This window comes from Mustela lutreola, chromosome 2 (assembly GCF_030435805.1).
Source record: "Mustela lutreola isolate mMusLut2 chromosome 2, mMusLut2.pri, whole genome shotgun sequence".
Classification (NCBI taxonomy): domain Eukaryota; kingdom Metazoa; phylum Chordata; class Mammalia; order Carnivora; family Mustelidae; genus Mustela; species Mustela lutreola.
Window position 1 is genome coordinate 55,022,173 of NC_081291.1, and position 15,807 is coordinate 55,037,979.

Below are 15,807 nucleotides of genomic sequence, written 5' to 3' on the forward strand. Positions count from 1 at the left end.
AATCAACATATTATGTATAATTGGTTTCAGAGGTACAGGTCTGTAATTCATCAGTCTTATATAATACCCAGTGCTCATTATATCACATGCCCTCCTTAATGTCCATCACCCAGTTACCCCAGCCCCCAACCTCCTCCTCCTCCCCTTTAGCAATTTGTTTCCTATGAACTTTTAACACGTTTGACAAGAGCTATTATTTCAGAAAGTTATGTATGTGGTAAACAGTTTTAAAAAGCAAGTCTATCTCCCACACTCAATGCAAGTGTCCCAGATCCTCTTTCCAGAAGCATTCATTGTTACCTATCCAAAGATGGCCTATATGAAAGAAAGGGAGGAAGGAGGGAGGTGGGTTTGTGTGTATTTTAAACTATGGTTTTAAATAACAATCACTTCTTTTCAAAAATATTTATGGATAATAGGGCATCTGGCTGGCTTAGTCAGAGAAACATGCAACTCTTGATCTCAGGGTCATGAATTCAAGCCCCATGTTGGCTTGAATTAAATAAAAATAAATAAAAACTTAAAAAAATACTTATGGGGGGCACCTGGGTGGCTCAGTAGGTTAAGGATCTGACTCTTGGTTTCAGCTCAGGTCTTGATCTCAGGGTCGTGAGTTCAAGCCCCATGTTGGGCTCCACACCCAGCATGGAGCCTGCTTAAAAAAACAAAACATAACAAAACAAAAAATTTATAGAATAACAGAATAATGAAAATGCCATCACCTTAAATTCTTAAATCAATATAGTACTTTACAGTTTTCAAAGCACTTTCAAGTGTATCAGCTCACTGATCTTCAAAACTAACAGCCTTTGGTAAACGTATTTCTACCTCAAAGAATCATCTAATTGAGTCATTTACTATATCCATCTCTCTCAGGTAGATAAAATTCAAATCAACACCAAATGAGAGCAGCTGTGTACTTAAGAAACAAAAAAAGCAACACACTTCCCAAGGAGGTTAACTATCTTCTGTTGGTAGCATATTTCAATTTCTTGAATCTATTGTCTGTAACTTACTGTTAATTTTTAAAATTTAAACTGCCATCAATATCACAGAAACATTTCAGAGTTACCATATATCTATTTCTAAATTAGTTTCTCTATTTTGGACTATTACTGCCAATATATTTGAATAAGAAAGCTATTCTCTATTCCTTACCTATTCTCATTACATCCATAATATACAGAATTGGTCTTATTAAGGGTCTCGTTTCATTAACAGAAGAGCAGTTATCAGTCTTCCTATTTTGATTACATAATACATAAGAACAACCCTTCAATACATGACACCACTACCTGATTTAAGGAGGGTTAATAATTCACAGGAAGACATAGCACTTAACTTCTGGCTAAATATAAACACCAAACATCATATTTCCAAGTATGAAACCAGTTGATGTCTGAAGTAACAGAGACAAAATAAAAACAGCATAAAAAGAGACATTGCACACATTTCCATGACTTAGTAGTCATCCAGTACAAAACTCCCTTGCATATGTTTCTGAGGTTGTAAATTACATATAATACTTCACTGTACCCATATAGTACTTAACATTAAAAAGGGTTCAAAAACTTATTTTAAAAATTGTGGTAAAATTTAAATAAAATTTGTCACTTTAGCCTTCAAAATACTTTTAAAAGACCCTACGTAAGGAAGTGAAAGATCCCTCTTCCTTTTATTGATAAGAATACAATCAGAGAAAAAATTAAGTAAGTCGTATATATTATCCCAAGACATAAACCCAGTGCTCACTCCAGCAGCACAGACACCAAGTCAGAAACACAAAAGAAATCAGAAAGAAACTCAAAAGAAGGGATGTCTGGGTGGTTCAGTCATTTAAGCATCCAAGTCTTGATTTTGGCTCTGGTCATGATCTCAGAGTTGGGAGATCAATCCTGGTGTCGGGTACGTGGAGTCTACTCTCCCTCTCATGTTGCCCCTCCCTCACCCCTCACACATGTCCACTCTCTCAAAAAAAATTTTTTTCCAGAGAAACTATTTTTGAAAAAAGGGTTTTATTATGAATTCAAATTATGATCAAATCCTCCCTAAATCTTAAGTTTATGTTAATACAAAACTGATAATAAATAATAGGACCCTATGAAATGTAGGAAGGACAAGAATAACATTTTTAGATAATCATATTTTCAAGGGCTCTCCATGTCTGGATCAAGTGATTTCAATAAATCGGTGGGAGAACTGGGGAGGGACGACCCAGAAGTCCTATTTCTCAGCCATTAATCTCTTCACAGGCCAACCCAAGATATACTGATATGATTCTTATATGTTTTTCACCATATGAAAAAATTTTTTTAAGATTTTTACTTATTTATTTAAGAGAGAGCACAAGCACACACACGAACAAGAGAGGACAAGAAGGGGAAGCAGCAGAAGGAAAGAGAGAGGCAGGCTCCCTGCTGAGCAAGGTTCTTGATGGGGGACTCTGACCCTCGAATCAAGACCTGAGCTGAAGGCAGATGCTTAACAGACTGAGCCACCCAGGTGCCCCTGAAAAATTGTAATATAGTAAGAGAAATCATTCAAACCAAGTAGGAAAGAAATGTGGTATGAACTGAAAAAGAATCAAGTCATCATTAATTTGCTGTTATTTTAATTATCTTTGATATGGAGAGTACCTTCTGTGTTGCTATACCTATCCTAAGAACTTAGGCCTCCCATGAAAATATTAAAAACAAATGTGAACCCCGAACTGATAAAACTATTTGTTTATTTATTTACTGAATATTTTATTTATTTATTTGACATAGAGAGAGAAAGAGAGAGAGATTACAAGTGGCAGAGAGGGAGGGGAAGCACGCTCCCTGCTGAGCAGAGAGCCCGATGCTGGGCTCGATCCCAGGACCCTGAGATCATGATCTGAACGGAAGGCAGAGGCTTAACCCACTGAGCCACCTAGGTGCCCTGATATAACTATTTAGATCCGTATCTGGAAAATTAAAGTCCAAGTTATCTTAGAACAAACTGTACAGAATTTATCTTTCATTTTAGAGGGATCAGGAAACCTATGTTCACATTTTCTTACATATGCATAAAAAAACAGTTGAAGGATAAATAAGAAACTGGTTACCTAAGGTGGCAGGGATATAAACCAGTAAAAAAGACACAGTTGGAAGCAAAATTTCAGTTAGGTAATTAAAAAAATAAAAAAGATTTATTTATTTGTTGGTAGAGAGAGAGAGGATAAACGGGAGGAGCAAGGGAATTGGGCTTGACCTCAGGACCCTGAGATCACCACCTGAGACAAAACCAAGAGTGAGACACTTAACCAATGGTGCCACCCAGGTGCCTCCACAATTTGGTAATTTTTAATTCTGGACTTATGAAAATCATTACCATTCAAAAGTAAAAGAAAAGGGTATAATATTTTACTGGAATAATCTATCTTAAAACCACTTCTCAAAGCCTCCTAACTTTTATCAATACCTGCTAAAAAACTGAAGTTCTTAGAAAAAAGGAAAAAACTGATTTTCTATTACCCACTTAAAAGATAGGGGAGGGAAGGTTAGAGCCAAAGTGACTTAAGACCTTCTGGATGTGTAATTCATTATATTTCATCTCTTAAAAATTATTATAGAAACTTAAGAGTAACTTTCTCTCTTTAACAGAAGTTCTTTAAAAGGCAATATAGTCTAAAGATTCAAATAAATGCATACAGTAAACTTCATACTACATTTAATATGACTTTATTAAATGAGCTATCTTATTGAAATCAATATTCCTCTGGCCAAAGAAAAAAAACTACAATTGCAAGAGACACTTAACCAAGTTCGACTGGTAAATTAAAACCCTATCGGACACTAATTTCAACTGCAGGGGAAAGAGCTGCTTTAAGGAAGTTACCCAAGTTAACTTACTATACTGTTTTCTATAACCATGTATAAATATGGAGAAACATGAGAGATGACAGTAGGATGACTAATATACCAGAAGCTTAGGAAGACAGTTGGTGTGGGTAAACAGAATAGGTTTGGAACTAGACCTAGTCTGAACCTGACTCTATCTCCTGATTTCGACAAATGACTTAACTTCTCCAAACCTGTTTCTTTAAAGACAAAATGAAGCTGATACCACCTAACTTGAACATTTGTTAGGAGAATTACATGGTAAGTCCACATAGGCAGGTTCCAGACTATTCTGACTAGCTCATACAGAGGATGCAGGGCAGAAAGAAAGATTTCCTTAGTGAATATTTTTTGAAGTCACATGTGAGAAAACCATGCAGAAAGAAAATAATCTAAAGTGGCAAAGAAAAGAGAAATTTTCTGGGAGTCAGGTAACTAGGATCTAGTCAAAAAGAAAGGTAACTAGGATCTAGTAAAAAAGAATTATGGAATATCTCTTTTTAAAAATGAAGATTTTTACTACATCTATTTCTTAATTCACTTGCTCCTTTTACAAGTTAGGTGTGAACATTCATTAGCCTAGAGGAATCATTTGAATACTCTAGGGCAAATATCCATGGTAAGTAAACACGGCTATCAAACTTAAGATAAAAAGAATCTAAATTGGGTATTAGGTTTAAAATCACTGCAAACATTTACATTTTCTTTCACAAAACTTCAACAGAATTTATACATGATCACATGAGTATCCTTTTTGTTAAAATAGGAAATTGCTTTTTATTTTTTTTTTAAAGATTTTATTTATTTATTTGACAGAGAGAGATCAGAAGCAGGCAGAGAGGCAGGCAGAGAGAGAGAGAAAGAAGCAGGCTCCCGGCCGAGCAGAGAGCCCGATGCGGGGCTCGATCCCAGGACCCTGGGATCATGACCTGAGCCGAAGGCAGCGGCTTAACCCACTGAGCCACCCAGGCGCCCCGGAAATTGCTTTTTAAAATAAAAGATCATCTTCAGACAATTCTATACTTGTGGAATATTATTTCTTATTGGCAAAAATACTTGTTACTATAGTTGGAATCATAGAAAATTGCACGCAATTTCTAGTCAACTGTTTTTGACCTACAAAAACCTAATTTCACTTTCAGTGTTCAATGTGTGCCAGAAATACCATATACTGGGTTAAGACAGGTCCTGTGATCTCAGGTAACATATGGGTTTAGCTGAAAAAAAATAGAAGAGAATAGAATAGAATGCATTCACTGAAATTCAAAAAAGAAAACTTATTGACTTAACTATTCATTTCTCTTTCATATTTCAGCACCCATACAGACTGAAACAATTAAGAATATTATTTTTTCAAGGCATTACTGAATATATTCTATATTAAGGCCATTTGACAGAAAACCAATTTCCTTAGAATGGGTCCTAAACATACAGGACCTAAAAACCAAGTTAAAATGGAGGGGAGGGATGACAGAAAAAAAGAAATTAAAAGAGGTTACCTCTTTGAATATTTTTATATGATATACCTTCTATTTCTTCATGTTATAGAGAAGATATGCTCCTAATTCCCCCGAAGTGTCTTTTCTATAAATCACTACAGGGTATATAATATATAGTAAAAAGTGAAAAGCATAAAAGTTCAAAAAATAATTTGGGGAGAAATATTGGGAGCAAAATACCTAGAATGAAGTTATTTGCTAATTGGAAAATTATGGCTGGCTCTGAACTATTTCAGGCACTCTAGTGCAGAAAAATTACTGCCTTGAGAATCTACATATCTGCTTTTTAAATGTACTACATATTTGGAAGTATATAAAATAGAGGTTGTTCAAAGAGAAACAAAAATTATTCTTTTTAAACTGTTTAGAAGAAATTTGGGGGCTTCTTGGCCCACTACCCCTAACACACATAGCTAGAGTTGGGAGAAGAGAAGCAAGGGAAATTTATTTTACTACTTCTAAAAAGTCCCTGTTAGGCTCAGCGATCCAAGAGATGAAATTTGTTGTGTGGATGGACACAAGAGCTTTCTTTGCTCATTTCTGCCTGAGTGCACACATTTTACACTGAGGTCGCCTATGAAGAACTAAAAGGTTTTCCCTTAAGATAATAACACATTTCAGGATTTAACAATTCTGACTACCAACCAAGAAGTGAAGAATGCCTACTGATTTACTATTCGTTTAAGTTTCTGCCTGCAGGGAATGAACTGTGACACAATTCAGCCACCAACTACTATCTTTTTAGAATAGGCTTTTTAAAGAACAGAATTATTTTTTGAAATAAAGCTCAACTCTCAGCACACCTCTTTCCAAACGTGTTCCTGCACCAGTTAAATAGAGAGCTCGATGACTGGGTCGAGAGAGGGCTGGCCACAGCAGGGCAGATTGAGAAAATCCGCAGCCCCTCTTCCAGGAGAGGCTTTTTTTAAAGTTTGAATTTCTTAGGTTAAAAGAACTTTTCCCTCAAAGCTGCACAAATGGAACCTGCTTTTCAAGCAGAACTCTATAAAAAATTGCTTCATGAGCCTTCTGGTTACTGCTTTTCACACACTCCTTCATTAACTATGCAAATTTCTTTTAACATTTTTATGCAGGTATTGCTCTTTGGACTACTTTATGGACATTTTCCCCAGTTTAATACTAAATTTTATAAACAAGCACCGATTCCACAGACCAATAAGGCTTTCTCATCTTGGTCAACAAGCTGCCAGATTAATTGCTAATTAAAGATGCACTTTTTCCCACTATTCTTTTTCATGCACACACACCCCCTTGGAAACTGTATTTCAGAAGCAAACTATAACTTTCTCCAAATTCACAGATGACAGCTTTGGTCTTAGGGGAACAAAATCTGTAGTTGCCAGTGCAGTCAGCCTGAAACCTTTGTGTCTGTCAGAGGAAAGAACAAAAGGCAGCGCTTCCTCTCCCAGCCCCTCCTTAGCTCTGGAGGAAGGCAGGCTTGACAGTACAGTTCTAGAGAGAAAGGAAACCATGCCGAATCTAGTGAGAGTTTCCCCTAAACAAACACACAAAGCTACCCAAGCTACCCACCTTGGATAGCTGCCTCCTGAGGCTAAAGCGTTGAACCATGGTCACCCTGAGTAATCTTCAGACAAAGCAATCCACGAAGGGAAGGGTTTTGTTTGGTTTTGTTTTTAAAAAACAGCTTCTTGGAAAAGTCGGTGGCAAAACATTTTGAAGACTATCACAGAGGTCCAAAGAATGTCCCTGGGAGTCTTAGCAAACTTGGAACCACTTCATTGTTCCATCGGGAGATACTGCAAAGCCTACGTCCGAGAGGGCGGGCAGACCGCGGCAGGGAGGGGCAGAATCCTGGAGCTGCTTCGCCCAGTGCCAAGCTCGGTTAGCACTTCCTGTGAGTCAGCCGAGAGGGGTCCAGAGTGAAGGACCACCCCTTCTCTTTCCACCAAATCCTCAGCCTAGGATGCCGCTCTGGTGCCACCTGAGACTCCGGGGCCAAACCTGATATTCTGGTCTGTGTGGGGCGAGGAGTGGCGCACTGGGGTTAGAAAGCATCAGCCTCAAGCGGAAACCTGGCAACTGCAATTCTTCCCAGGCTAAAGCCCTCCCAGTGGAGGAGGTCCCCTGCAAAGAGTGACGCCCCCCTTCTCAACCTCCCCCTCAGGTAATCTGCTGGGTTAAATGGTGTGAATAAAAGGAGGTGGCAAAAAGCCCCTGACTGTACCAGCTATGCTCCCAGGAGACTCCTCCCACCTGGGCTCGGCAGCTGTCCGGCTTTGTCTAAGGTAATTGGCCAAGCCTTTCCCCTTATTCACCAGGAGGAGTCCCGCCTCAGGAAGGAATGTCAGGTGCAGAGTGGCATACTTCGAGGGTGACTTCAACTTCGTTACAGGGTGACTTCAACTTCCTTACCAAGTTAAAGAAACTAAGGCTGCCTCCTGAGCTAATTTACTGCTCTCAGAACGATGTAATTTTAAAGTCTACACACATAACAAAAAAAAACCCCAGCTCAGAATGAATAAATGTAGGTAAAAGGTATGAAAATGACAATCCTGAGGCCAGCTGCAAAGATAAAAAATATTTTACTATCGTTTGCCAGTCTCTTCCTATTTGATTCTGCTGCCAACACCCAAGGCTTCATTTTCCTGAAATTTCCACTCTACATGCTCATCTCTGAATTGTTCATTATTCCTAAATGATTTTAAAAACTGACCAGGGCAGAACTTGTTGGCATATATGAATTTTCCTTGCGCTAGTGATTCTCAATTCCCTGTAAGCATGATTATGTTACATATAGCCTTTGCTGGAATAAACCTACTATGTGAGATCATTGTGTTAGACATTTCACATCTACTATCCTATTGATTTCTTAACACCCCCCCCCCCAGAAATATGTATTAATATCCCAATTCTTCAGATAAGTAAAGCAGGAATATTCTAAGACATCAGTATTATCATTAGGAAATCATACAGTGTTACTAACTTTTCTCTTTTTGGTGAGAAAACTGAAAAATGAATTTCAAAAGACAGATCTTTTATACAATGGTTATTCTCAACCATGCCCTTGTCACACACTCCATTTTCCAGTTATCATCCAAATATAGTGCACAATTTTTAAAACTTCATATAATAAAATATCACACACATATTTCACAACACCTTAGGAAGCATACAAAAGATTTACCTACGTACCAGATTCGAGTAAGTAACAGGATGCTATAGCTCCAAAAAATAATCACTCTGACCAAAATATATCTATTTTTACATATAAATATATATTTATATATTACATATAAATATATAGAACCCACTTTATATATAAAATATATATATTCTATATAAAATATATATTTATATATTTACATATATACATATATAAAGCCCACTTTATATATATATTTTTGCTTAGTGATTATTTATATATAAATTATATATAATTTATATATCATATTTATATATTTATATATTATATATTCATTTATACATAATATATATTTATATATTATATATTTATATATAAATTTTATTCCAAAAACCTTAAGTGGAGAATGGTTGAACATAATGAAACTATTTGTGAAATTCCAAAGCTAAGAAAACTTTAATCAACAACTATGACTAAAAGTAAAGTTCCCTCATATCAAGGTTCAGAATACGCAATGTAACCTAATATTTAAACTGACTGAAATTTAAGTCCAAGTGGAAGACAAGCTGACAGAGAACCCGAGTTCTGTGTGTTTTCTGTTTTGTTTTATTTTTAAAAGCTAAGAATACCAGTACTTCCATATTTTTCCTACACAATGAAACTGAATACTCAGAAAATTTCTCCTGGTAATGAAAACCTAATGAGATGCCGGTGTGGAAATACTAAAATTCCTTACAGAAAGACATACTGTTTTGTTTTTTTTTTTTTAAGATTTTATTTTATTTATTTAAGAGAGAGACAGTGAGAGAGAACAGAGCGAGGAGAAGGTCAGAGGAAGAAGCAGACTCTCCATGGAGCTGGGAGCCTGATGTGGGACTCGATCCCGGAACTCCAGGATCATGACCTGAGCCGAAGGCAGTCGTCCAACCAACTGAGCCACCCAGCCGTCCCACGACATACTGTTTTAAGTATAAACATGAATTGCTTCTGATATAATCAACTGGAATCCCAGATAACTGCTAGACTGCAAAGAATTGCAAGAGTCTTTCTAACCCACCATCCCAAAGAAAGGAAAGAGGAAAAGGAATTAGAAAAAACTGTCAAGTCCACACACCTAGATACACAAAAAATATCAATCGTGAATTGAACAGGATATATATATCCTCAAAGTCCCTGATATATATAAAAAGATTCACGGATGAAACAAATAGTGTTTTCATTCTAGGAGGAACTTACTCATTTCTTACCTATTAATATAAGGATAAACCTCTAATTGTTCAAATGCAACAAGACCTGTTAATAATCATTTCAGTGTATGACTGCAATCCAATCCTTGATGACAAAGAACTGAAAAGATCGTCAATAAATAGCTGTTAAGAGAAAAATTAGAATCTCTGAATATGATCTATTTTGAGGTGTGGGGCAGCAAAGGATGACTGCAGTAGACCAAGATCAAAGTTTACAAAAGAAGAGCTAGAAAGGCAGAAGTGTATAACCTAGAGAAATATCAACAGCTCTGCAATCATTCTTTTATTACTCCAAGACCTGAATAAATAATGTCCTTTCAGTAATCTGTGATTGAAAATCCACAACCCCCTTACTCTATGCAGAAACAGACAGGACCTGTCCACAGGGTTCTTAATCTTTTTTGGATTACACACTCTTTAGGGATCTGTTAAAAGCTATGAACTCAGTCACTGGAGTGAGGACATAAAATTTATGAATGGACATACACAGTGTTTTCGACACAATTCCAAATAGTCAATGAATTCCCCTAAAGCTTGTCCAAACACCCCATTTTAAGAAATTGGTTAAGTTCCCTTGGGGTGCCTGCGTGGCTCAATGGTTAAGCACCCAACTCTTGATTTTGGCTCAAGTCATGATCTCAGGGTACTGAGACTGAACCTTGGGTCAGGTTCTGAGTATGGAGCCCACTTGAGATTCTCTCTATCCCTCTCTCTGCCCCTCCCTACTCTCACAAGCTCTCTCTCAAACAAAAACAAAAACAAAAAAACCTCTTGACCCCATCATAACTAAAAAAGAGATGAACATCAATCACTAAGCAATCCTTAGTCAGGTCAGCATGACCTGACCTCTGCTTTCTACCAGAGTTAAGAGTTTTAAGTAGATTTAGGAGCCAGAAAAAAAAGTCTGCCTTTAACATGTTGGCCCCAGCTCCCCTTACATTTTCCTTATTTGTTTGCCAAATAATAATCTACTTCCAAAGCCACAAATAATCTTCAGTAAATGGCATTTTATTTGCTTTAGTTTTTATTATCTTTGTAGAAAAAATATTTTACTCTCCTTATTTTATCTATCATATATAACCCTACACTAGGAATAAACACAAGCAGGCAGAGAGAGAGGAGAAAGCAGGCTCCCCGCTGAGCAGAGGGCCCGATGTGGGGCTCGATCCCAGGACTCTGAGATCATGACCCGAGCCGAAGGCAGCGGCTTAACCCACTGAGCCACCCAGGCGCCCCATATAAACACATTTTAAAATAAATTGATATTAAAATTGTATATTACTGAATATCATGCAATACAAACTATGCTTTTATAGAGAAGTAAACTAAGGTTCAAAAAGATTTTTTCAAACTTGCCCCTAAATCACAGAGTTGGTATTAGAGACGGAACTGGAATCCCAAATACAAATTTCACTACATTGCTACTTCCATTACATCATGCTTCCTCTTATTCTTAACAATTTAAAACGCACTAAAAAACAAACGCTACTTAAGATATTCATGCAATAAAGTTTTTCTGAAACTGAATAATTATTCTTTTTTTTTTTTTTAATGTTACCCTTTACACTTTAAGTTGAGTGAGTCTCCTTGAAGCTTGGCACAACTGAAGAACTCTTACACAGAGTTATATTAAATAAATCATGTTTAAACATCATTGTGGATTTTAACCAGAGTCCTGTAATAACCCAGAAGTAACAGGAGCCAGAAGTAACAGTGCCAGCTAGCTATCAGTCAATAAAACTAAGCCTACGAATTGAATAGGCTTTCATTAAGCAACACATCATTTCAGAAAGCCCCCTTTCATTCACGCACTAAACAATTATTCATGACACCCTTTACTTTTAAGGAAGTCACAATCTAGTAAGGAAACAAAACTTAAACAATTGTCATTAATATGGCAAGTGCTATAATACCAGGAACAGTAATGACAAAAGGAGTGATGAACTTTTATGGGAAAAAGAAAGTCTTAAATCTGGAGTCTTTAAGGTTGGAGAGGTATTTTGCAAATGGACAAAAAAGGGAAAGGGAAAGGCATTACATAAAGCAGAAAAAATACAAGTTAAGGACACAGAAATGTGATTCTAGTGGTAGGTAAAACTTTGTTTTTCACAGTAAAATGCAATATGTTTTTAGCCTATAGTGTTCAGAATATTTTTTGTGGAAATATGTTTGTGGAATGGGGCTGTAGGCTGTAACAAAATTCAGTTATTCCTCCTTTCTAAACTGCACATTATTTGCCACTTTTATATAAATGGCCCAAATGGGAAGAGCCCAACATTAATAAATAATAATGTGATAGGTTCTCTCTTTATAGAAGCTATGACTCTTTTAGTTACTGCCTCCCTTTAAAACAAGGAAGAAGGAAATCTACTTTCAAAAAAATTAGTAAATAATGCTGTTAGCTTTGAACTCCTCTGGCAACTAAGGTCCCTTAAATGATAGGAGATTACTATCTTGCAAAAACAAATTTCATTTGGCAATCCCACAACAGGTAACAATACAGATACCACATTTTACCTACATAGAATGGATTAAGTAATTTGTGTAGTTATTTATAAAGGTCCAAGCCACTGTCAATATAACTAACCCTGATGGTAGTACATTTTACTAAGTAGCAAAAAGTTAAAAGATGATAATGATCAAAAAATCTGAATACCTCTTGTATTTAATTCCATAAGTAACTCATTGTGATAGCTGATTTAAAGAACAGTTAAGGGGCGCCTGGGCGGCTCAGTGGGTTGAGCCTCTGCCTTTGGCTCAGGTCACGGTCTCGGGGTCTTGGGATGGAGCCCCGCATGGGGGGGGGGTCTCTGCTCAGCGGGGAGCCTGCTTCCCTCTCCCCCTCTGCCTGCCTCTCTGCCTACTTGTGCTCTCTCTGTCAAAAATAAAATAAAAGAACAGTCAATCACATCAAATAGCATTTTTATTTTAGTGAACTGGGCATGGCTCTTTCAAATATGCTAAACTAAGGTTGTCCCCTTCTATATCAGCAATATTTTAAGATTTGCATTTATTTCCCCCCAAAAAAACTCATGCCGTGCATCACCTGCAGTAAACACATACATGGAAGAACAAAAGAAGAAAAGATAGAGAAGGGAGAGGAAAAAAGTGTATTATATGAATACCAAGTGGCAAAAAACTAACAAGACTATTATTTACTATGTTGCAAAGAACACTCAGTAAGATTATAAATATAGAATAATTAAACACCACAAAAACAAGTCCTTAAACCAGTTTACAAGGTGTTCCAGGTGCTGGTCCCTGCTTTCCCTCTCTAGATATCTCATTCTACTTTAAACTTAATTCCAAATTTCAGCTTAAAGGTCCGTACCTTTTGGAAAGCCTCTTCTATATCAGCCCTCACCAAACCCTTTCTCCACCTTACCAGTTGATTCTTTCTTACAACACTGTACAGTAGTCTCCCCCTCATCTGTGGAGGATTCTTTTAAGACCTCCAGGGGATGACTAAAACTATGGATAGTATTGCACCCTATATATGCAATGTGTTTTCCTAGACATACTTACTTATGATAAAATTTATAAATTAGGCAGTTAGAAATTAATAATAACCAGTAATAAAATATAACATTATAACCATATGCTGTAATTAAAAGTTATATCAATGTGATCTCTTTCAAAATATCTTCTTGTACTGTATTCACCCTTCTTGTGAAGATCTGAGATGATAAAATGCCTACATGAGATGAAGTAAGGTGAATGATGTAGGCATTGTGACATATCATTAAGCTACTACTGGCCTTGGGGCACCTGGGCATCTCAATTGGTTAAGTGTCAGACTCTTGATTTCGGCTCAGGTCATGATCTCAGGGTCATGAGAGCAAGCCACACATCAGGCTCCCTGCTCAGCAAGGAGTCTGCTTGAGGGTCTCTCTCCCTCTGCCCCTCCCCCCAATTGTGCATGCTCCCTCTTTCTCTAAAATAAATAAATCTTAAAAAAAAAAAAAAAGCTACTACTGACCTTCTGACTATACATCAAGAGGATTATCTCCTTCTGGGCTACAGTAAAAAGCAAAACCATGGTTAAGGGGAACTGCTGTATTGTAATCTGTTCCTCTTCATCCCCTTCATCAAAACATAAGTTTCTTAGGGGCAGGGACCCTAATATGCTCATAGGGGTATTCTGATACCTACTAAGTCCTTAAATATGTATTGAATAAATGGTTTCAAAATATAAGGCAGTGTTCAATGGCCCTATACAAATTCAAAAGTTTCTAAGACATTCTGGAATTCCTTCTCTCTCCCCTCAACCATCTCCCATACCCCCAAACTCTCTGATCTTTCTGCCTAATTAAATTTTACTTACTCTTCTATTCCATTCTTGTAAGGATTAATTTTATTAACCATTTGTCAATTATTTCCCATTTATGGAGTACTTTTTGTGATTTAGTACTTTCCAATAAAAAATTTCCTATGAAAATTCAGAAAATAGAGTAAAATATAAAGAGTAAGAAACTTTGTTCAAAATTGTCACACACAGAAGTAACTATTACCATGTTTTAATGGATTTTCATCTGGGATTCTTCTCATTCTTTAATAAGTAATGTATGAATGCTTAATAGTTGTAGCCACTATTATCAGTTTATCCTTCTTTTACAATGAACTTCTACTACTTACCTATAAAAGTATGCAGTATTATCTTCAGTTAGCTTGGTTTGTTTCTTAACCCAACTAATATCATAATTACATATTAATTAGAACTTCCTTTGCTATGGTCTGAATGTTTGTGTTCTCCCAAAAGTCATATGTTGAAATGTTAAAGCCTGATATTAAGAGGTGGGAACTCTGGGAGGTACTACATTTATCAGGCTTGATTAGTGCTCTTGTAAACGAGATCCCACAGAGCTACCTAGCCCCTTCCAACATGTGAGGACACAACAAAATGTCTACAAACTGGGAGAGGGCCCTCATGCTATGCTGGCACCCTGATCTCAGACTTCCAGCCTCCAGAACTTTGAAAAATAAAATTCTATTGTTTATAAACTATCCAGTCTGGTATTTTGTCATAGTGGCCTAAACAAACTAAGATACCGGCTTTTAAAAATTCAAGAATTTACTCAGAAAAATTTGTCGGGATATACGGATCTCTACTGTTGTTACATAATATTCCATAGTACAGACAGAACAGTTTATTTAGTTTAGTTTTTTATTTAGTTTATTTTTCTTGATGACAATTTAAATTATTTCTCATTTCTGCTAGTAGAAACAACAGTGCCATGCACATACCTACTTTTGGACACATGATATTTCTTTCTCCAGGACAGATACTAAGACATGACCCTACCCATTCAAACTCATTTTCTTCAGAAGACAACCCTGTCCACTTCAGTTCACTGTCATTTCTGCTTTTGTATAACTCATAGTGATAGTTCTTACACTTTGGTATTTGCTATTCAGGTCCTGTACTGTTATTTAGTTTTTTAAGCATTAAGCATAGGATTCTATCTTGTATTTTCTGTATGCTGATTGTATAGTATCTTAAACAGAGCAGACAGTAAGTATTTATGAAATGCCCTGAAAATCTTAAAAGAAACATTAATCTTGTCTGATAGGATATGTAACTGTCCTATTACCTTATTTCCTTATTCCAATATAAAAGATTATACAAACTCTAACACTGAACTACTACTGCTTTAGATTTCATTTTCTCCATTTGTAGACCTCACAAAGGAGAAAACCAAATGCCTTACTCAAGTCCAAAATCTAACTCCCTTTTAATTTCATGTCTCATGAAGAGAAACATTATCTGGCAGAACTTATACTTCAAAAAAATTGATACTAGGGAGACTTACATCAACAAATTGGCAGACTAGATCTAGGCCTTCCTTCTCCCATAGAGGCACTAAGTTAACAATATATGGACCAAAATACTGCTACAAAAACTCTAGAGAATAGGTGAGAAGCTATTGCGCCCACACATAACATGATGAACAAGACACGGTAACAGTGAAACTTGTGGTGTCTGGTGCACACATTCATGCTACTTCCCCTGCAGAAAATAATATGGAACAACCTGAAAGAAACACCCCATCCAAATGTTTCTCCCTCAGAAACAC

At 36.6% G+C, this 15,807-nt stretch overlaps 1 protein-coding gene across 5 annotated transcripts in view; it reads right to left on the reverse strand.

Annotated features, from left to right (window-relative positions):
- TMCC1 (transmembrane and coiled-coil domain family 1) overlaps nucleotides 1–15,807 on the reverse strand; it is a 252,842-nt gene that overhangs the window by 120,548 nt on the left and 116,487 nt on the right. Inside the window, exon 1 of one of the 5 annotated variants that reach the window (XM_059161819.1) lies at nucleotides 6,914–7,506. The exons of the other annotated variants lie outside the window; for them this stretch is intronic. Coding sequence (XP_059017802.1) covers nucleotides 6,914–6,952 — 39 coding nt within the window. The 5' untranslated portion in view covers nucleotides 6,953–7,506. Of the gene's footprint in view, nucleotides 1–6,913; nucleotides 7,507–15,807 lie in introns of those variants that run through there. 5 annotated transcript variants of the gene reach the window in all.